This window comes from Chenopodium quinoa, unplaced genomic scaffold (assembly GCF_001683475.1).
Source record: "Chenopodium quinoa cultivar QQ74 unplaced genomic scaffold, ASM168347v1, whole genome shotgun sequence".
Lineage (NCBI taxonomy): Eukaryota > Viridiplantae > Streptophyta > Magnoliopsida > Caryophyllales > Amaranthaceae > Chenopodium > Chenopodium quinoa.
Genome location: NW_018745523.1, coordinates 2,941,723 through 2,965,438, shown reverse-complemented (window position 1 = coordinate 2,965,438; position 23,716 = coordinate 2,941,723). Strand labels below are relative to the sequence as shown.

The 23,716-nt window shown below is 31.8% G+C and overlaps 1 protein-coding gene and 1 pseudogene across 2 annotated transcripts; one reads left to right on the top strand and one right to left on the bottom strand.

Moving 5' to 3' along the window:
• The first annotated feature begins 119 nt into the window (after nucleotides 1-119).
• Nucleotides 120-4,566, top strand: LOC110715608 (annotated as a pseudogene).
• Nucleotides 4,567-16,978: 12,412 nt separating this feature from the next.
• On the bottom strand, nucleotides 16,979-19,700 carry LOC110715491 (2-oxoglutarate-dependent dioxygenase AOP3-like). 2 transcript variants are annotated; one of them, XM_021894070.1, is made up of 4 exons: nucleotides 19,634-19,700; nucleotides 18,401-18,780; nucleotides 17,937-18,258; nucleotides 16,979-17,603 (listed from the first exon to the last, which is right to left on the bottom strand). In XM_021894070.1, exons 2-4 carry the CDS (start codon nucleotides 18,769-18,771, stop codon nucleotides 17,358-17,360), a joined length of 939 nt encoding a protein of 312 aa, XP_021749762.1. In that variant the 5' UTR covers nucleotides 18,772-18,780; nucleotides 19,634-19,700; the 3' UTR covers nucleotides 16,979-17,357. The 2 variants fall into 2 exon arrangements, with proteins under 2 accessions (XP_021749762.1, XP_021749761.1); XM_021894069.1 differs by having other exon boundaries at nucleotides 18,401-18,793; nucleotides 19,634-19,685.
• Nucleotides 19,701-23,716: the final 4,016 nt, after the last annotated feature.

Sequence of the window (23,716 nt, the reverse complement as noted above, 5' to 3'; positions counted from 1 at the left end):
GCCACCATCTTCCATCCTTTGTTTTTGCCGCCCCATTATTATAATTCAATGCAGTTGCCATTTTTTAATTACAATACATCCAAAAAAGGTTCACATACAATTATACAAATATTAGGGAATCAAATGCATTAAGAAGGTTTTCTAAAAAGAGCTAAAAAGAAAGGCTTAGAAAAATTGAAGAAAAAAAGATGAGTAATTGTGAAAATGTAAAAAATGGGGTGAGATTAGAGGAAATGGTGAAGAAAATAGAAGAAGAATTCTGGGTATCAGTTGAATTGCTGAAGCAGTTGGCAAATGAAATGGAATTGATGATGAGAAAGGGTTTAGAAGATGAAGATTCTAGTTCTATCAAAATGCTTGTTTCTTATGTTGATTCCCTACCTTCTGGGTACTTTTTTTTTAACTTTTCTTTTGTTTTTAGTTGTATCAAGTAATATTTACAAATTTTTGTAATTCATCACTAGTAATAACTCTAATTCGAAAATCGAGGAAAAACGAACGAAAAAAAAGTGAATTGAGTGTAAGAAAAAGGTAAATAAAGTGTACCAAGATGAGTAAAAAGGTGGGTGAGTGTATGAACTAATTGGATGAATGAAGAGGTATAGTGGGTAGGTGATCATTATTCAATTGTTTGAATTGAATTTGGTTTGACTTAAAATGAATCAAATGACTCACTGATCATAGTTACTTAGGGTCTGTTCTATTCAGCTTAATTTCAGTTCAGTTCAGTTTTTAATTTCTTTTTCTTCTAAACAATTCATTTATTCAGTTCAGTTCAGCTCAACTTCAATCAATTCAGTTCAGTCAGTTCAGTAAATCAGAACAAGCCCTTAGTAGAATTACACACAAACCAAACTAAAATTGAATGAAATTGATCCAAACAACCCTGTCACCTCATTCTATTGAAAAATCTAGTCTAACATGCATTATTTTTACATGTTGTGGACATATGACAACCATTTTCTGAAATTTGATGAGTTGATGGTGGGTGGATTTGATGTTTCTTTGTTAGTCACTTGGTTTTGTTTATTAAAATCTGAATACGTGTGTGCGTGTGCGCGTGTGTGTACTAGTGGTTATGAGTTTATGACAGCAATGGCTTTGACAATAATGTTGCTAAACTGAGAAGAAAAACCATTGATATGAGACAAGGAACTACAAATTTGCTAAAATTATCCTAATATGTGCTTCCTATAGTGTGGAGCAGGATTCAAGATTAAAATCGTCTTTCATGTGTACATGTCATATGACTTTAAATTAATGAATTGATTTTGATGTCAGTAAAGATGTCTTCCTTGCTGTTTGATTCTGTATGTAGTAATGTAGGCAGTGTTCTTGTGGCTGTTGCCTTTCAGTCATGAAAAGGGATGCTTTTATGCATTGGACTTGGGTGGGACGAACTTTCGTGTGATGCGTGTTAAATTGCAAGGAGATAGGACCATTGATCTAAAATCCGAGTCTTACATGGTGCCTCCAAACATTAAGGTTGGAAAGTTACATGTAAGTAAAATCTATCTCCCTTCTCGTCTTGAATGAAATGTTGTGCTATAACTAAAGCTATGCTTTCTCAGAAAGTTGACAGATTTCTGATTTCAGGAACTCTTTGATTATATAGCAGAGAAAGTTTCTCAAGTTATTGAAATGGATTCTGATTCGGAGATACAACCTGGTAAGAAGAGGGAACTCGGGTTTACTTTCTCATTCCCAGTACAACAAACAAGGATAAACTCCGGGACTCTCCTTAATTGGACAAAGGACTTCGATGTGCAAGATGCTGTAAGTCTCTTATGCTTCAGTAGTTCAGTGAAATTTGTTCAGTATAATGACTAGTGAGTAGTTGATCATTCTAAAATGCTGAAAGCATCTATATCAACAAATATCCGTCCTCCTAAAATTAGTTGTCACATTGTCCCAACCCTTCATAATAAAAGTGACTTTACTTTTCGTTATATTTATAACAATTTAGTAGTCGTATCTCTATTATGATATTCATTTTTTTTACCAGATGTCTTAATACGTGACTATTAACTCCGAATGGAAGAATATGTATATTTAGTTATTTACACATCGGCCTTGAGTACACAACATCTAAGTACTAAAAGTAGTTTTAGTCTTCTGGACTTTATTATTGACTTTTCTTGATAGTGGCACTTTCCAATTCATCTGCATGTTACAAATCCTAAATCTGATAAAATAGTGTTCATGTCTAACGAAACAAACATGATCATTAGAATGCTAATTTTTGAATTTTCGAAGAAGACAGCTCTACCAATATAGTTGCTTGATGTCCATCTAAACTTATTTTGCTTGGTTTATGAACTTTTCAACCTGACACTTTATGATCTGAACGATATTAGATTGGTAAAGACGTGGTGAAAGAATTGACAAAGGCGTTAGAGAAACAAGCTATTAATGTTAATGTCACTGCTTTGGTAAGTTAATCTCCTATTTTACCTGTACACCAGTCCACTATTCTAGTATTCTGCAATTTCCCCTTCTGAACTTCAGAGTTGCTAATTAACCTGCATATGTTAATCAGCTCAATGATACTGTTGGTGCTTTGGCTGGAGGAAGATTTTGCGACAACAATGTTGTTGCAGCTGTAGTATTGGGTACTGGAACTAATGCAGCTTATGTAGAACAGTCTGAAAACAATTGTAAAGGCGTATGGTCTTCCACCAGAATCAGGACAGATGGTAACATTACCTTCTTCCCGAGTTACAGAAGATAACTTGATTCAGTTGGTTTGGATGATTTACTAATTGTGTCAGATGTAGGTTATTAACACAGAATGGGGTAATTTTAACTCTCCACTTCTTCCTTTAACTGACTACGATCATGAATTAGACTATGATAGTCCAAACCACCACAAGCAGGTAATTATCACAACTGTATTTATTCTGAATTCTTATGGTTAAATTGATAATCTTTCATATTCTAAAACCTTCAAATCACTATTATCTATCAGATTCTAGAAAAGATGCTTTCTGGTAGATATTTGGGAGAAATTGTGCGTAGAATTTTGCAGCGACTAGCTGATGATGCTGCGCTTTTTGGTGACAGAACTCCTCCAAAACTTCGACAGCATTATATACTGGCGTATGTGAGGAAATTGCATTCAGTCCTTTTACCAGGACAAATATAATTGTACTGTCATATTATGTGGTTCCAATATTTTGCGCCTAAGTCTTTCACTTTGGAATGCAGGACGTATAATGTGGTAGCGATGCATAGTGACAAATCCACTGACTTAAGTGTGGTTGGGAAATGTCTAGAGGAGATCATTGAGGTATAAACTTCTTATCAATTATGCAAACATTTTACGATGGAAAATCTCTTTTTTTTCGCACATTTCCCTGTTTCTTAGTACTCCTTTGTCCCTAAGCATGTACCTTATTGCAAATTATTCATTCTGCAATCTGCACTCATGCTGGACACGATGCGACTACATTATATAAACATGAGTACTGGGTAATGATGATTAAAGCTTTGTTATTTGACTTGAAAAGCAATGATTTGATCTTATCTTGACTTATTTTAGTTGTAAATGACAGTGTATCGTATTTTTCCTGAAACCTTTTCTTGTTAAGGTGAAAAGGACAACTATAAAATACAATTCTGTGCCATATTTAAAAATACTTGACCAATGTCCTCCCAAACTCTAAAGCAAGTTTTGTAAGTGCAAATTAAATTCAGTCCTATTAAGTCAAATGACATTGCTGTAAAATGTGAGTTTGAAATTGCAATGGAATCCTGAAACGAAAGCTCGATGCACTTAAGTTTGGTTATTTTCTAAGAGTCCTTGGATTTTTCTATGAACCTTACACCAGGGATCGTTTAAGGCCTACATCGCCTAATTATAGAGATTTTTATCATGTATGCTTATGATCAAAAGAAGCAAAACAGAAAATTTTGGATTTCTGAATCAACTCTTATTGTAATTGTCATTCTTCTGATATTTAGATAACCAACATATCCTTGGAGAGGAAGCAGCTTGTTGTCAAGATATGTGATATGTAGCTACACGAGGGGCTCGACTTGCTGCTGCTGCTATACTGGCAATCCTGAAGAGGTTAGGCAAAGACATAACCAAGACAGAGGAGACTGTAGTTGTTATTGATGGGTCATTGTTTGGCACATACAAAAAGTTTAAATCATGCCTGCAGAAAACTCTTGCTGAGGAGTTGCTCGATGAAGAAGTATCGAAGATGGTCGTTCTCAAGCAGTTTAAAGATGCCTCCGGCATTGGTGCTGCTGTTGTTGCTGCTTCACACTCAATTCACACTTGATGATACTAGTCATACTACCAATCTATTTGGTGTAGTGTTGTACTTGTATATGTTTAACTTGTATGCTAATACAGCTATATTAGCTTGCCTACTTTCCCATGATGTGAGGAAAGTCTAAGCCTAATAGTTCAAATTTAGAGTGAAAATTAAAATCAGCAAACTTTTTATTGCAATTTGATGTTAGTCAATCATGATCCAAAAAGTACCAAATGGACAAAACTTTTTCCTATTAAAAGATTAATGATATATTGAGTTGAAAGATTGACATAAAAAAGCTAATTATGCACATCTGATGTGTTTAGTTCATTGGACTTTCATTGATCTGATATAATTATTCTCTTGAATGTTATAATGGATGTTTTTAATTTGATTTGATTTGATATAATCTTGAATACTTTTTTTTTCTTTTTTGAGAGAATATAATCTAGTTAATTTAATTTTTTTATTGTTGTAATTTGATGTCTACTTTGGTCTATAATGGATTGATTTGGGGCGGCCTATTTGGTAATTAGCTGGTAGCTGATTGTATTAGCTAATTTGACTAGATGGTTATATTAGCTGGTTTGACTAGCTGATTATGATTAGCTGATTGTGTAAAAGTGTTTGGTAAATAGCTGTTTTGTTAGTTATTTTAGTGTATTTAAAAGACAAAAAGCTAATTGTACAATAAACTAATTTAAAAAAGCTCTTATAATGAGCTTTTTCTAAAAGAGTTTTTGAGTCCAAAAAGCTCTTTTAATAAGTTATTTACCAAACACCCAAATTAGCTTTTTTAATTAGTCAAACATCTAATTGGACAAAATAAGGTAAAAGCTCTTTACCAAACACACCCTTGGTCTAACTTGATTTAGTATAAAGCCAAAGCCTTTTACGCCAAGCCTCAACCATCCAAACCCACAAATTAAAAGAGGGAAGCCCAAGGGAAGGAAGAACAAAAGAATGAAAATCAGCTTGATCAATCAAACTACCCTTAAGCGGCTGCTTCTGAAAGGGATTACCAATGTGCTAGCTAGTTTGCGATTAACAACAACGAAGACGTGAAAAACAAGTAATAAACGAGACAAGGAGAAACCCGAGAACCGGGAGAAAAACCCACAAATGCACTATAGAGTAACAATTTGATGAAGATTAATGTAGATTACAAGCTTCAATCACCATTAAAGCTCCCACCCCAAACTCATCATCTCAAACACTCAAACCCTAAGTGTTAAGGTTTACATGAGGCTCTCTTTCTCTCTCTCTACATCTTTCTCCCTTCATCTTATTACTCCCTTACAATGACAATACAAGAGTATATATAGTCCAAATACAAGGCAAATAATCTAAGGGCTAAGAATGTAAGTTACTAACAAAGGAGAAATAGCCCATAACTTAAAACTCCTAAGCTATGCACCCCCTTAGCCTCCTTGAACCGTTCGCCACACTTCTCAAACCCAACAACTTCACCCCTTCATACCATGTAGATAGGACTACTCATAGGAGCACCATAATTTCTTGCCTTTCGTGGAATGCCCATCTGTAAACCGCACAATTTTTGTTAAAGTGTTCCCCAATACATAACAATCGTTAAACTAACCATCAACCAGTCGTTCTTTACACACTCATTTAGTCGTGTTTTCTCCATTGATTAGCTAGTTAAACACTTTTAAAATGAGAGGTAAACGTAAGGTGATCTCAACTCTCAAAGCGCCCCTAGCTAATGGAAATTAAATCGTTAACCTCAAGGGTAAAAGGTTCTTTCCTTACCACTAAGCTAAGACTTAGGTTATAAGCTAAGACTTATAACCTAAGTTTCATTTACATTAGACGGTCATCTTATAGATGTTCACATCATGAATTTAGAAAGTTTTAGAAATAAACAGAAAATTTAGGATAAAAAAGCCTCATAAGTGTTATCTAATTTCAGCTCTTTTTAACTTAGACTCAACTACAAATTTTTCCCTAGACTCTAATGTATGCAGCTTCCCCTACACCCCCCTTTCTATACTACGTCGTTTTATCTAGTAGCACTTTCTGTATTTTTTTTTTCCTTTCCTTCTTTGCTTTCAATTCAAACAAGAATATAAACATTTTTACAAACCTCATTTGCTTCATTTTCTCTCTTTTCTTTTTCACTGATATCATTTTCTCTCTCTTGTTTTTTCTTTTTATTATAGTTTTTTAAATTTCTCTCTCTTCTTTCATGGAGATCAATGTAAATAATTCGTACTTTTAATGATAATCAGTCAATCGATTTTGATAATGCTTTGTTTTATGATTGTAATTGTATAATTATAATGTTTTGATTTCATAGTTTTTGTTGTATTGATTTTAATTTTGATAATGCTCTGGTTTTGGTATTATTGTTGTTGTTATAAGTTGATTAATAATTTAGGTTGTATTGTTCTTCTAATTCGATTGTTTTTTTTGTTTTTGTTTTTGTATTTTTTTTATTGTAATGTTATTATTTGAGTGTTGTTTTTTTTTTTATAGACTTCATTTTCTCTCTCATTTCTTTCACCAATTTCATTTTCTCTCTCCTCTTTTTCACCAATTTCATTTTCTCTCTCCTGGTTTTTTTTTTGATTTATTGTTTTTCAATTTTCTCTCTCTTCTTTCATGGAGATCAATATAAGTAATTCTTACTTTTAATTATAATTAGTCAATGTTTTGATAATGCTTTGTTTTACAATTGTAATTGGATGATTATAATGATCTGATTTCATAGTTTTTGTTGTATTGACTTTAATTTTGATAATGCTTTGGTTTGTTATTGTTGTTATTAGTTGATTAATAATTTAGTTTGTATTGTTCATCTAATTCGGGGTTTTTTTTTTTTTTGTATTTTTGATTGTTGTTTATTCCAGTTTTGTGCGTTTCGTATGAGTATATATTGTTGTTTTAATTTTGCTATTCGATTATTTTTACCAGTTTTGTGCGTCGTAAAAAAATAATCTTAGTTAAAATAATGATCACTTCTGTAACAGTAAATGTTCATTTATAATTTAATGTATTTTTTATGTATTAAAATACTTGTATATGTTTATTGTAGTTGTATTTGAATACTTATGTTGTACATGTGAATTTCAATTATTTTCATTGTTTTATAAATGCTCATATACATTTTAACTAGTGAATATATTTTATATTTGTTCTGTTGTAATAATGTTCATTTATGTAATTATAAATGTTCATTTATATATATACTTGTGTTTATGGAATTATATGTTGTACATGTGACTTTTTTTTAATGATTATCACTATTTTGTAGTTTCAGAAATAATGTTCAGTTTATGACGATAGATGATCATTTATGTTTTACATTTGGTAATTCAACTGTAATTGACCAAATGCATCATTATAATTAAACATTATTGCTAATGTAATTTATTACATGTTACATTATTGCAGTGGGAAAAAAGGATATTATTATTTTTGAAGAAGCAAATAAGTCTGAGTTAGTGGGGAACGAAACAATTTAAAACTGCTGATGAAGTTTATGAAATGTGTTCAAATTCCAATTATATGGTCAAGCAAATAATCAAGTTGCTACTAGTGTTCAAAAGATCGAGTGCTCAACTTCCTCCCATTATCTTCCAAAAATGTAAAAATTTCTATAAATGCTCAAATGGCTCTAATATTTATAAGAATATCTTTAACCTTTTGTTATTAGGATCTTGCTAACGAGCGCCCCGGGGCGTTAGATAAGGTTAAATTATATTGGTTGAAATAGTATTAAGTTAGGAATTCATGACAAAATCATGCGTCGTTCGGTGCAATTAATGTTAATTTTACTCTAATATTTGCACTTTAATTCTCTTATCTAACGCCCCGGGGACGCTCATTAGCTTTTGCCTTGTTATTAAGTACTATTCTTCTTATTGAATATTAATTTTTTTAAAAATCTTCTATAAGTGAATATTTTAGTATTTGTAATTGAGCATTTAGTTTTTAAAAATGATCATTAAGTTTTTGTAAAGAATCATTTAGCTTTTGTGAATGATCAAAATTGATTAACATAATATTTTACATAAAATCCGCAATTTTCATATAAAATTGTAAAAATTATTCTATAAACAAATAATATCTACTCCGTATCAAACTTTAAACGTATAAAATTAAATAGTTAATCACATAGAGTAATTCTGTTAACAAATAATATCTACGAAGTATAAGTTTTATCAACCAGCTATGGACATATATCTATCCATAAGTGAACATATTATATTATGCCTTTGCAAATCTTCTTGATGTTATTCTATTATTCTTAGACTCATGGTTTTTCTTCAGTAGCATTAGTTGAGCAGTGTATTGCAATTTGCATCCCCAACCTTGTGATTTAGCCTACATGTTAATGAAAATGAATTGTTATTAAAATAAACAGTACATTAAGTGTTATATAATTGAACATTATGTGCTACAAAATTGAACACTAAATACTATAACTTGTTTATTAAATTTTACTTAAAATGTTAGCTTTAAAGGCACAAACATTATGTGCTACAAAATTGAACACTAAATATTATTTTGCCAAATCGTTTATTTTATCACATTGGTGTATCGTTTAAAAATACTTTTAGTAAAAAAAATGATCACTTGTGTAATAGTAAATGTTCATTTATGTTTAATGTATGTTTCTGTAGTAAACTATAGGTTTATTGTAGTCGTATACGAAAATATATGTTGTACATGTAAATTTGAATGATTTTCATTCTTTTAAAGATGCTCATGTAAATTTTATTTAGTGAACATATTTTAATATTTATTCCCTCAAAAAAAATAGTTTAACATTTGTTATTCTGTTTTGTTGTAATAATGTCCAATTATGCAATTATAAATGTTCATTTATATATACACTTGTGTTTATGGAATTATAAGTTGTACATGCAACTTTTAATGATTATCACTGTTTTGTAGTTTCATTAATAATGTTCAGTTATGTAACTATAGATGATCATATATATTTTTACATATGGTAATTTTACTGTAATTGATCAAATGCATTATTGTAATTGACCATTATTGCTACTGTATTTGTTCATTTATTACATTTTTAATTATTGCAGTGGGAATAGAGGATGTTGTTATTTTTGAAGAAGCAAGTCACTTTGATTTTCGGAGGAAACAATTTCCTTCGGTAGATGATGCTTATGAAATATATAATGAGTATGCTTTTATGAAAGGTTTGGGATCAGAGTTAGGAGGAGTAAGAGGCGAAAGGATGGCTCATTTTTTATGAAAGGATTTATTTGTTCTAATAAGGGGTTATAAAGATAATAAGTGTAGAAATATTAGATCCTATGAGTGACTTGATACAAGAACTGAATGTTTAACTTTTGTACAGTTTCCTATTGATCGTTAAGGTGTGTTTATGAACATATTCTAATATAGTTAGTGAATGATGGTTCAAAGTCGTAAAAAAAATATTAGTATTATATATATACTATTTAAATGTTTGCTTTTGAACGATGTGATTTGTAATAATACTTTGGGAAACAAAAAGTTTATATCCTTCTTATTAAAATCAAATAGAAATTGTATATCACCAAAAATTAAACTATTGAATATTAAATATACAATTCAATTCTACACATATTGATGTTGCGTGAATCCATGCATTCTTGATTTCCTTATTTTTGTCGTCTGATCTTTCTTTTTTTTCCTTGCTAAATATCCACGATTCATTGTTTAACTAATCGACAAAAACAAGATTTTTTTAGTTAGATTTGAGCAAGAATAAGTGTTGAAATGAACCAATTTTCATATGAATATGAAAATATAACAATTGAAATGATCGATATGGAAATGAACATATATTAATATATAAATGAACATATATATTTGTAGAATTGATCATCTATTAATATGGAATGAACAACTATTAATACAATAATGAACATATTTACATAATTGAATATGAAAATGTACATCTATTAATATATAAATGAACATGCATTAGTTTAAAAATGCCTATGAAAGATATCAATCGATGAACATGAAATATATACGTAAATAACACTTGAAGCTATCAATATGTGATTTATCATACATCCATCTCAAAAAAGACATATGTTGAAACTCAAAATTTAACCGAGCATGAAATATTTGAAGAAGATGACCAAAATATAAATATTTATCAAAATTCTAGTAATCGTATATTAATATGTGAAGACCATATACTTTTATGCGATTGAACATCTACCAAAATACAACCGAATATTCATCTAAAATCACTTTCCACTCCAAACTATGAAAAAGAATGACATTTATATATACAATGACTATGTAGTAATAATTTTCCACTCCAAACTATGAAAAAGAATTAACATTAATACAATGACTATGTTGTGATATATAAATATAGTAATATATTTATATTAATCATCTATTAACATGTGAATGATTGTATACTAGTATATAAATGAACATTTATTGAAACGGAAATGAACATTCAGTAAAAAAGAAACGCTACAAACTAATTCAATTAATGTTTACTTTTCTCCAGATTCTTTGATGTTCTTCTCTGAAACTATTTCCTTCAACTGCCCAAAAAAAAAAGAGAGAATACTTCATAGTTCATACCCAAAAATGAAAAGCTACTTGTTCAGATTACTAGTTTTTAAACGAAAATTAGTAAAAATTACTAAAATGCAATAGTTCATAATCTTTTTCTATGTTTTATACTTCGATGATGATCCTGTAACACAATTGCAACAAAAAATTACTAAAACTAGGGTTCGTTTATATTCTTTTTTGAACTAAATATGAACAAAATCACTTACTCCTTTGAATTTCGACCTTGATTAGTTGAATTATGTAGTAACTGAACAATTTTTTTTGATAATTTGTCACAAATTTATAGAAACTTCATATTTGAAAATGCAAAAAATAGATGTAGAGAGAGATGTAGAAAATGGGTGAGGAGAGAGAAAGTGAAATGATAATGGTTTTTTTTTCTTATGTATATATGGGGTGGGGGAAATAGTACGGATATTACTATGTAGTTACTGTAAAAGTGAGTATTTGGGGAAGGGGTGTTAAACGATGAGTTTAGGGAGGGGTGTAGGCTAAGATGCCTAGACTAGAGTCTAGCCATATATAATCCTAGACTCAACCCTTTAAAGCCCATTATTTAATAGCCCTTTAAAAGCCCGCCCCATTTAAATGTTGGATGGGTAAAACCCTTTTATAAAAGGGCTGGACTAGGGCTTTAAATGGGCCCCTAACCCATTGAACAGGTCTAATCATGATATCCACTTTTGAAGAACTACAATTTCTGTTCACACTTGAAATTAAAGACACTATATCTAACATCTTGTTCAAGTTAATTTAACCTAATTACATTATTACAATTTAGTTGATTCATGTATTGATTTAATCATGTTATATCAATGTTCTTAATTTCTTATCATCCAGAGGATGGGTGACTCCTACCGTGTAAGGATGCATTAATTATTCTCTTTCTTTGTCACCTTTTTGTTATGTGTTATGGAGTATGTCATAAATGTTATTTTTGCCAATTCACGGGCCTTTAAGCCTCCAAATTTATTACTCACGATTAATGATTAATTAAAGTAGTTAAATTAGTTACTTGGATATAGAACTAGAGGGCGGGTATACATAAGAAAATTAGAGAAGTATGCCAGTAGGCCAATTCTCAAAAAATATACTCCGTAAAAGTTATTAAGGACATTTGTTACCTTGTTGGTAGTTGGTATGATACATTGATACAACATAACCCATAAGACAATATTGTATATATGGGTTGGGCCATGTATGACATCCAGTATATGATTAATATGAATGAGCAACATTAATTAAATATGACACAATTTTTTCTTAGTTTGTTTCAGACATCACCTGTTTAAACGCATGACACATTGACAATACAAGTGGGCTTACATAGCTTGATTATGAAATTTCCCTTGAAAATGTTAAACTACTAAGTTAGCACCCGTGCGATGCACAGGTTTACTAGTAATTTATCTTTGGATTTTTGTAAAAAAAAAAAATGAGTTTAAAATATTCATAAGCTCAATTTAATTAACCTCAACTATATTAACAACTCCTATAAAGACTACAACAACCTAAAATCAACATAAATCACCAAAGTAATAGGTACTTATTTTAAATTAATTACCTAGATAATAGCTACTATATGTTTAAAATTATTTAGCATTTTATTTCAAAAATAAAAATAATTAGCATTTGAACGGGAAATCTTTTCATAAAATAGGGGCCACATGTACAACATTGAAAAAAGATAATAACAGTGATTGCTACTTTAGTATTAGTTATATATAGATTGTTTCGATTCACTTTAAGAATTTCCTATATTATTTGAGATTAATCTGTTAATATGTGTGTGAACCTCGAATTCAACAACCAATATCTATCTTACAATAGAACAAACGTCAAACATAGAAACTCATTATTAGGAGCAAGAAAACATGAGATTAAATTCATCGGTGTGCATATGATTATGTAGTTGAAGAAGAGGGGATCACTATGACCCCCCATTTGTCATTTTCTTTGCAAGGTATAATTATAAAGGCAAACAATGAATATAATGCTGAAAAAATAGGCCAATTCCATCAAGTCCTTTCATTTTCATACCCATTGGTTCATAACGTGCGCAATACCGAAGTAGATTTCACCTTGTCCTTTGCTTCATTATGTATTGATTCCTTTTGTCGTCGATTTTGTGATTCCTTATTCCACCACTTCTAGAGTTTTGTGTTATGCTATTCACATCGCTTTCTCTATAAGAGGACAACATTTATCTATTAATCTGTCTCGCCATAACATTAATCGATACTTTCTCCATTTTTTATCTAAAAAAAAATTATGTTTCTTATGATAATAATGGAAGAATAAAGCAAACAGATAGATGTAATGTCAATTTTATCGAAAATTTAATATAAAGGAGTAGTGTCTGTAACGTAATTTATGGAATTCATGATTGTTATTAAAGTAAGGAGAGAGAATGTGTAATTTGATTATTCACAATTAGACTTGACAAACTAACCTGTACTTGAAATTACTAACCCTAAGCTACCTAGTTTGAATGACTCGATTATCACCTCTATTATGAAGTCAATTATCTCTATAATTGGTTAGAGATACCGTCAACCCAAGTCTAGTGGGAACAATATGTTAAAGCCCTACATGGTGATAGCCAGGTTGGTTTGTTTTAAAAATTGGTTGGGTTTTATGCATTCAGTTAGGCTTAACTAATAACCAAGATCGAGTAAGCTTCTTTAAACATATACCACTCTATATAACTGTTAAAAAGGTTTCATAACCTTAATATAATTATTGTAATTAATCATGTTTAGACATTTTATATCAATGGGTGTACTGTATACAATAAGTTTTGTGGTTAAATTAGCCTATATTACAAATATGAACTACTCTTTTACAAGGCTAAATTTACATTAGTTGGATTGAAAAAACTATTAATACACCTATACATAAAAGTCTTCACCTTTATTTTACTAAACTTCAATAGCAATATGTGTTTTTGGGTCCTTCAGGTGCTGAGAACTCTATATCATATACGAAGTAGGAAGTATTACTTACAATATACAAGACTTCACCTTTACCTTACTAACATTTCAATGCCCATACGCGCATGGTTTATGGGTCCATTAGGTGTTGAGACTCAGTTATCATATACTCATTTTAGTATATGATACTTCGTACATACAAGTAAGTATTTACATTTACCTTACCCCTTTTCGTACATATAAGCAAGTACTTATTTTTACCTTACTAACACTTCAAAATGATGTCTATACGCATTTTATGGGTCCATTGGGTGTGGAGACTCGTTATTATATCCTTCGTACATACAAGTATGTATTTACTTTTTACCTTATTAACACTTTAGATCCATGTCCATACGCGTTTTATGGGTCCGTTAGGTGTGGAGAGTCGTTATTATATTAATTTGCGGCAACGAAGTGGAATCTCCACACAAATATATGTTCCATATATAAAACGTATTTTTGCATGAATATGTCAGAATATTGGTGAAGTAACTAGGAATTGACAAGAATGACAACAGTATAGAACCCACATAAGTTTGAAGGATAGATTTTCATATGCTTCAACTTACATGTTGCTGACTATATAGACAATTTGCATGTTATGGTACATCCAATAACATCATGACAGAAATTAAAGTAATATTTGAATCAATATATACATTGCAATTTTGTAAAAGTATGTTAAGGTTACTGCCTTATTGGTCCTTTTCTACGGTGGTATGATGATGAGTGGATCGAAGAGAAAATGTGAAGGAATTGTCCTTTGATAGATGATCAAGATGGTAGCTTCAAAATATAATACTCCAATAGAATTTATTATTGGTTTAAGTTGTTTTACATGGTAATAATAATGCTTTGTTAAAAACCCATTATGATATATTGGTGGTTTAAATAAAGCCTACTACTAACTATAAATTGATCGATTGGAGTTTCTGAATCAGGGTTGACATTATGGGATAAGTGTCATTTTAAGGTCACTCATAAAAAGGAGAAGTATTAACGCCTAAATGTGATAGACAAAGTATCAAAGAAGCACAATTTTGGTAAACCTATCATTGTTATGCGCCTTGCCTTACTCCACACATAAATATGTTATTGAGCTATTTAAGGGTCTGTTCTCATACGTTTATTTTCAGTTCAGTTCTGTTCAGTTCAGCTCCTAATTTCCTTCTCTTATAAAATATTCATTTCAGTTCAGGTCAGCTCAGCTCAGTTCAGTTCATCTGATTTCAGTCTATTAGAACATGCCCTAAGTTTATGTAAGTAAAAATCAGATGAATAAAATACACCATATATATATAGCTTAATCGGTATGTAATTTCATAATAATGATTATTTAGTGGCCTATAAATCAGTGACCAAATTAAACAGATTTTCAGAATGAGCAATTTTCTTTTAGGCAAAAATAATTATTTACTCCATATATATATACTTCATCAATATATAACTATCATAATGTGTGCACCTAACTGAAACTCCATCTCAAAAGAGTATTTAGACAAACCTTGACTAAGCTAGTTATTGGACAAAGTAGGAAAAAAGTGCAAAAATTCCTCAAATAGAAGCGGGAAACATTTAACATAAATAAACCATTAAGATTATATATAAAGAGGTCCAACTAAACAGGACCCTTCACCAAAACTAGAAAGCCAAAAATAACGTTATCATCATCAACAACCACCAAAATGCTACTTGTGTCTTTCACACCACTCTTTCTCTCCACCTCCGCCAAACTTAGTGGCGCCACCTACTCAACCACTACAAAGCTCGACTTCTCGGCTTTCGCCCGGCGTTAACTTCCTCCTTATTAGATGCCCAGAATCACAAGTGTATATAGCAAGGCACACAGGGTCAAGCCAGGCAAGAAATGGCCTGTATATTATTGTTGTAGTATTACTTGATGAATTATGCAGTTTTTATTATTTTTCCCTAATTATATATTCATATATACAAATATATTTTTGCAACTTAATTCTTATAATTGATCCTAATATATACTGAAGTGTACATAATGATCATTATTACTAATAAAATTATTAATGACTATATAATTAATTATGATCATTTAATCTTTTCTATACTTTGTTTTTTCAATTATTAATTTTGGTTTGTTTGTTTGTTTATTTAATTTGTATCCAGGAGGGGGGTTTTTTTTTTCTTAGTCTTGTGTAAAGATTCTCTTCCAACTCCAAAGCTAAATTTATTATTCAATTTAATGTTTGAATTGAAGCTTTGATATTTTATTCCCGAATAAAATTTCTATTTTTAGCAGTTTTTCAAGCTGGAGGCCTGTAATTTTTTCTTTATTTATTAACCGTATTATTCATTTATTTATTCATATTTTGTTGTGGAGGGAGGAATACTTGTAATTTTAAATGAAGAAACTTTGGTAGTAATAGAAGTATAAAAATGTCGGTTCATATCATAAATTCATAATAGGAGTATAAGCTGTATAAGTGTATGACCTTATATTATTGTTTAATTTGATATTGTGAAGATTTGTCACATGTGAAGATCTAACACAAAAGATTTGGGTGGCTAATATATGTTTTTTTTTGGTGTCGTATTATGTTTAATTCCGTATAATTTTTATTTCCACAATTAGACTTATAATTTAGCTTTAAGCCTTGAACATGCTAGCTAGTATGTTATTCTTAGTAGCTAGATTCTACTCCAAAAAATGGTATCACAGTAGATAGGTTGTTGGTTTTTTTTTTTTTTTTTTTTTTTTTTTTACTGGAGAAGAAGCTGCGACACAAATTAAATCTTCACTTTATTGGTCGAGGTCGTTTATTACATTAAGTTCAAACGTTAAATCACGGAACTATATATATATATATATATATATATATATATATATATATATATATATATATATATATATATAATAATAATAATAATAATAATAATAATAATAATATTAAAAAAAAAATTGTATAAAGGCGATATAAACAAAGTTGAAAGTTTATAGAAACAATGATTTGTTTGTTTCAAGTCAAACTAGCTAATACGGAAAACAAAATTTTGACATATACTCCTATAAGAGAATAAAATGATTTGATCAATAAGACATAACAACTCAAATTTGTTAAAGTTAGTTGTAATATGTTGAAGCTATACATACAATACGTACTAGTGTACTCTGTACATATGACATGTGAGAGTGAGGGATAACTCAAGTAGTCTCGATTTCAAGAGATTTTATGATTCATTTTCATCCCATCCTCGTGGCTTTCTAAACAACAACAAAAAAACGTACATACGACAAGTTTAGACAACTAATGGCTTTGGGAGCTAACTTGGAGTTTCCATTCTCAAAACAACCATCTTATAATTTATAAATTCATTACATGTCTTTAGAAAAATAGGGAAAGTTTTGAAAAGTCTATGATCTTTTAGAAGATGCATGACTATTACAAATTACTTGCTAATTTTAAATTTTATGAGGTAATTACATCATTCTTACACCTATTATTATCATTCTCTTTGTTCACTAATCAGAACATATATAACAAAGAAAGAACTCCATTGTAGTTTATTAGACTACTCCACAGTAGTCTTTGATGGTACACACAGCCATTCGAGTAACATCTTCGGTATAAAATCGAAGCAATCCCATGTAATCGAATGGCTTAAACTGTAATGGATGCTCATCATCGACCAACTCCTTGGGTGTTTCAATGGTGTCTTTCGTAGTAGAAAATAAGGCAAATGAATATCTTGGCTTATCTCCCTTCATTATTACGCGATGTAGAGGTGCATGTATTCTGTTATTACTCCATGCCTACATTATTTTGAAGCTTTGAAGTTAGGGCATCACATCATATATTATATGAAAATGATTTTGCATGCTTTTGTAATCATTAATTCTTAGACTTGTCTAAAGATTAATTTTGAAGGAAAATATTAATAAAAACAATCTAAGTTGGTACTGCGTATATACTTCACAGGAATGGGGGATGAGGATCGAACCCCCAACCACTTACGGAAAGATGGAGGGACAAACCATCCCTCCATTTCCTATGTCCGCTTATATATTAATCCTTAATTAATGACTTTAATTAATTAATAGTTTGACATAAATACCATAAAAATATTAAAAAATTAAAGGACGTACCAAGAAAGGTTCCCCTGCCATGACAACAAAAGACTGAGGTGAGGACTCAAAACTAAGCCATTCACCATCTTTAGTTTGAACTTCCAAACCATTGACATCATTCTCATGAAGTATAGTTATAAAGTTCTTGTCTGTATGACCTATTGCCCCAAGGTTATGTTCATTCTCTTGTGGTACCCTGTACTTGGCTATCCGTAGAAGGTATGTCGTCGAGTTGAGATGTGACTCGAGGTATTTCTCTACACCATAGGTCTCAAACACCATCTTCATAACCAATTGTTCTAGCTCAGATACTTTCTTTGCATATTCATAGATAGTTTCACTGTTTCATAACATAAAAACAAAATAAAATTAATAAAATCAGGCGAAGAGACCAAGGCCTTAAAAGTTAATGTTACTTTTTTTTTTAAAAAGAAGGAATACGTTACACCACGAGAATAACCTAGATATAATGTTGTTCTTACCAAAATTGATCGTTCCCAGTAGGCCACAAGAGGTTAGTGAAACTTTGCATCTTGTCAGGCATTGCTGCATCCTCGATGCCTAGACTTTCAAGGAGTGGCATCGACTTGCCAGGCTTATAATACCCGTGGTAGGGTAGATCAGAGAAGTTTCTAGCTTTAACCTCCGTAGGGAGGTCAAACATTGGTTGTATAACGTCGACCACCTTGTTGTGGAAGTCTAGGGTAAACTTGTCGTACACTGCGACGAAGCAACCGTATTCTTCGAGTGCTTGCCTGATTTTGTTGCATGTTGATGTCCATGAACTTGTTCCAGGGGTCAAGTTTAACGTGAGGTTAACTGTAGGAAGCTTTGGTAGACTTTTGGAAACCATGGTTTTTTGCTGAAATTAATTTCTGTTACAAATTAAAAAAATATATATTTATATAAGATTTATGAAATATTGTTTACATTAACTATTTATGAATTATGAAATTATTATCAACATAATGTGTTACCCAAAGGAGACTTTTCTTAATTAAAGAGTCAAATAAAGGTTATAAATTAGAGATTAAACAATAAGATTATCAATCAATTTATAAATAAAATAAACTTTAAGAGCTATGAGTAGCTAATCAAATTTTAATTTCTTCATTACAATATTGTTATAGGACTAATTAAGCATTTGAGTAGTATTAGTAAAATACACATATAGGCACGTGAAGATTTGCTAAATGGTCAGATTACTCTAGTAAGTCTAAGTGCATGTCAATGTCACAATAACATTAGAGACAATCACAATATTAATTAACAAATTGTAATTGATACTATGGCACATCAAGATATTCAGATTAGGTAGACTCACTCCTAGGTCTATATTTGCTGCTTGTACATGTCAACATGAAAAGGAAGTATATATTTAAAAGTTAATTAATTACTCTTAATTAGCAAATCATTAGCTGATACATAATTATCGAATTACTAAACATGAATGACGACCTCACAGATGTAACTTATATAAACGCAAAGGTAATGCACGTATTTTTAGTTAAGCACTTTATTAATAATACACTAAATAAAAGAACCCTACATTACCAAGAGTGCAACATATATTGATGAATGTTACATATATAAACAAGTAGCTTATGTGAACACACGTGAACACAAAGGCAATGCACGTATTATATATAAGTATGCATATATAACTTATACATGTAAATAGAAGCAAAATAAGATGAATTAAGAAGAGAGCTTACACTAAATGAGTTAATAATGAAGCTACTTTTGAAGTTGTGATGATCACTAACAATGCTTTAATTTGATGAACATTTAAATGAGAGGGAGCTAGGTTTATATAGAGCTCAAAATTGACTCATACATCAAAATCTATAACTAGGGATAATAATTTGATAACCGACTACTTCAAAAGGGGGCTACAAAATCAAATTAATAATTAGCTAATTGTCATTATCCTAAGATTAGCTACAGATAATAGTGATTAGTCATACATGAATTAATCCTTACAATTGAAAGGACGGTCCCACAAAAAAGGGGACAGTTTATAAAATGGAGTATTAATGTTGTCAATTTGGGGTGGACCAAGTCTAGAGGGGGTGTCCTATGTAAATTAAATTTTGGGTGATTTTTAGTTGGAATTGAATTAAAGGGGTGGCATTTTTCAGTTAAATTAATACTTGCGACTTGCCTTACTTCGGCGGACCAAATCTTTTTGGTACGTCATTCATGCCATAATCGTATCTTGAGGAAGTTTATTTATTTATAAGCTCACCCCTTTGACCTTAATGAACATGGTTAATTAAAAGGAATTGTTATAAATTGTTTTTGTTGTCTTATTTTTATTTTCGCTCTAAAAAGACTGAGGGACAATTAATCATTTATCTGTTTTTGTAAAGTTGTAGCGATTTGACTTTTATGTTATTAGTCAATATGTACAACTTTAAACATCGAAATTTTTAACATATATATTTGTAAAATTATTAAGGGTTATTACTTTGTATTTTGAAAATATATAATGAGAAACGAGAAAGTCAAACGCAGTTTACAAAATTACATTTTTGTAAAATGTACAAATGAGTCACAAGAGCATTATAAATACATAGGTGAGGAAGATTATTAGAGCTTGTGACCTTTTAGACCCCATCTGTAATTAACATTAATTTATATATATAAGTATTAGTCAATATTTTAGTATTCTTTAATTAATAATTACATTTTTTTTAGCTATACTTATTGATTAATTGGTGATGTGACTCACAAATTGACGTATATGGTGACCTATGTGGCTATGTTAGTTCTTATAAGCATTTCACTAGTGTTTATGTCAAATACTACCTTTCAATATGTGATGTGAGAAAGTAGTTGCTTCGGATTATTGTTTATCAATCTTTAATTAACAATTATGGATGGATTTTCTATAGACTAATCAAAATCAATAATCAATTTTCTAACAAATCTATATATTTTTTAATGTCGTCAAATTTATAGGAATATGTTTGAAAATGATGGGAGATTGTTGAGAAGATCAGTGAAAGCTATTCAACTGACTAGTGCTAGTACTTGTGAAATTTTAAATTATACTCTAATTATCCAAGAACATTAGCATTGATTGTGTTCATAAATTGTTTTTTCTAATTTAAAATGATTTTTCTTGAAGCTATGTTAAATTATACATATAGTGAATCAATCTCCAAGCCAACTTGAAGTACTTGATTGATCATCAGGTGTTCATGATCATAAATCGAACAAATAATATATATTTGATAGTAGCTGGTAGATGTAATCAAAGTTGGGTATGAATAGTCAACTTTAACTGATTGTTTCTTGTATAGAATGAATAATTTAGGCTTCTTTGTCATCATTTTAGATTTTCAGTTTCCTGTTTTTTTTAAAACCAAAAAGAAACAAGAAAAAAGTATTTTCACTTTTTTATTGTCAGTTTTCAAAATTATCATGATTTAATTAGTTTAAATAATAATTGTTTAATTCATTATGGGACATATATCATATGCTTTATAAGAACAAAAAACCAAAAAACAGAAAATCACAACAATGCCAAACAAATCCTTAAAGATTGTTTTTTTTTTTGTTTTTTTTTTCTAACACAACAAAAAAATTAAAGATTGTTGAAAGTGCAATATGTGGTTGAATGACTAGCATGCCTCATCATATTTTACTGTCCAAAATGCTCTTATAACATGGAAAAGATCTATGTTAACCCTCCCCCCTCCATCCCAATGGTTTAACTTATGGTTATGCGCTTACATCCCAATGGTTGTACCATCTACCAAATGATGTCGTTTTGTAGGATAAGTAACAACACTATGTTACATCGATCATGATTCATAATATGAGAATTTTTTTAGGAATGGGAACAATTTCAATAACACTTTGGAATGACATTATTTAACATGTTGACTAAATGACTAAGATTCCAAACAACGTTATGTTGATGTTCCTAAAGATTTTGTTGTTGCGTGGACGGCCGATTTCCCTACCCACAGTTTATAGCACAACAATGGAGGAGGAGCGCGTTGACTTGCAAATATGATGCATAAGGTTGACTTCAACTAATTATCTTAATATTAATTGCGTTACAGTACACAAGCCAATTGAAATTTGAGAATAATAAGAAATGTTGACATTTCACATAAAATTAAATAAGGCTGGCATAGACATTTTATTCTTATTAGTATATTTGCAAGGGTTATTGGTTACGGAGTGTTTTGGGTGTTTTTGTCCCTCGGGAGAGTTATAACACGAAGACTGATCCGGGGTGAGCTGTACCTGCAAAACAAACGGAGACACCGGATGGGTGGTGCTCCGCCTCCGACGCTCAAGTTAGAAACTTGAAGGGAGAAAAAAGGTGCGGAAATTTAGGTAGGGATCTGCTCGGATTCCAAGCTCAGGATGTCTCTATCAAAGAGTAAATGTGTAATAAATTATCAAAACGTGTCCCCAAAAAGAGGGTCATCTCCCTATTTATAGGGTCTTTGGGATTTGTGCCCCTGATTAGGTCACTGTACCCTAATCAGTGGTGGGCTGCGCTGCTTTGCGGCTTTCTCGGGATTTGGGCCTGAAGGCCGCCCTTTTTTCCCTTATTTTCTGGAGCGACACGTGTAAAGCAGAGTTTGGTCCACTTTGGGCCATCCTTAGGCTGACACGTGTCGTCCTCTGATTGGACCACGTGGCGGGGTAAAATTACCCTAAACATTTGCCCCTCACAAATGTGACGTGGCACGCCATGTGGCATCTGTGAAATGTGTCACGCTCTGATTGGCGGTAATTTTACCATTAAAGAGTAATCGTTCACCTTCCGGGTAAATTACTAAAATGCCCCCGTTTTTACCCTCTATATATAGCCGTTTACCCTCATAATTTTGGTACGTTTACCAAAACATTTCTAGAGAGAACTTTAAGAGAGCAGACGTCACTCGTTTGAGTCAGGCGTAAGCAAGAAAGCTCGTCTTCCAGAGACCCAGCCGGACCCGCCTAGTTTCAGATATCTCTTCAAAAGGTACCGTCTCTGCCTCTTTCAGCTCTTTTTCTTTTTTCACCGCTTGTACATATTTCTTGCAATAAATGGATGCATCACCAACACACACGGCACAACCTAGGTTAGAGTCCAGCCTGTCACCAGGGACGGCTGAGTCTAGGACTGGGAGTGTTGTCTTGCAGTGTTGGGACCACCCTTTGCCTCAGATTCCGACCAGTTACGTGTCTGTGCAGGACACAATGGCTCGGATAAAGCAGACGGCAACTGATCCAAATTACAAGAGCGAAGGCTCAGGCGGCCAAACGCCTGAGGGAGAAACGTCTGGTCAGGGAGGCCAGACGGCTCTGGAGAGATCCCCTCCGCGCGCCCCTTCGACTCCTGCTGATTCCTTCTTGGAGGAATGCGACCAAGGCGGCGACAAGGCCGCCTCTGCCCCCTTGAATCAAAGTGAGGAGGAGACGGAGAGCGACAGCTCCGCCTCTACCTCTGAGAGCAGTGACGACTTACCCCCGCTTCCGGATAGCGAGGAGGAAGAAAGGAAAAAGTGGAACGAGAAGGATGATCCCTTCAACATCCACGTCTCCTCCAAAGATCGGATCCAAATGGAGGATAACTTAAAGAATTTTACCCAAATACACCCGCTAAGAGACGGGTATAGAATCCGGGTGCCGCCTGAGAATGGCACCATCGCCTGGGAGAACGATGAACAAAACGCCAACGGCTATTTTGGCTGTTATGAGGCGGCGTTCAAGGCTGGTCTCCGCTTTCTCCTTCACCAGGCGGTGAAGGCAATTTTGAGAGGCTACGGCCTCGGAATCTGGCAACT

Excerpts from the sequence above, each read along its gene's own strand:
- LOC110715491 (XM_021894070.1), bottom strand. The coding sequence starts at position 18,771 with ATGGTTTCCAAAAGTCTACCAAAGCTTCCTACAGTTAACCTCACGTTA. Across the intron at positions 18,259-18,400 it reads ACTGGGAACGATCAATTTTG|TGAAACTATCTATGAATATG; the intron begins GTAAGAACAACA and ends GTTATGAAACAG. Across the intron at positions 17,604-17,936 it reads TGGCAGGGGAACCTTTCTTG|GCATGGAGTAATAACAGAAT; the intron begins GTACGTCCTTTA and ends AAAATAATGTAG.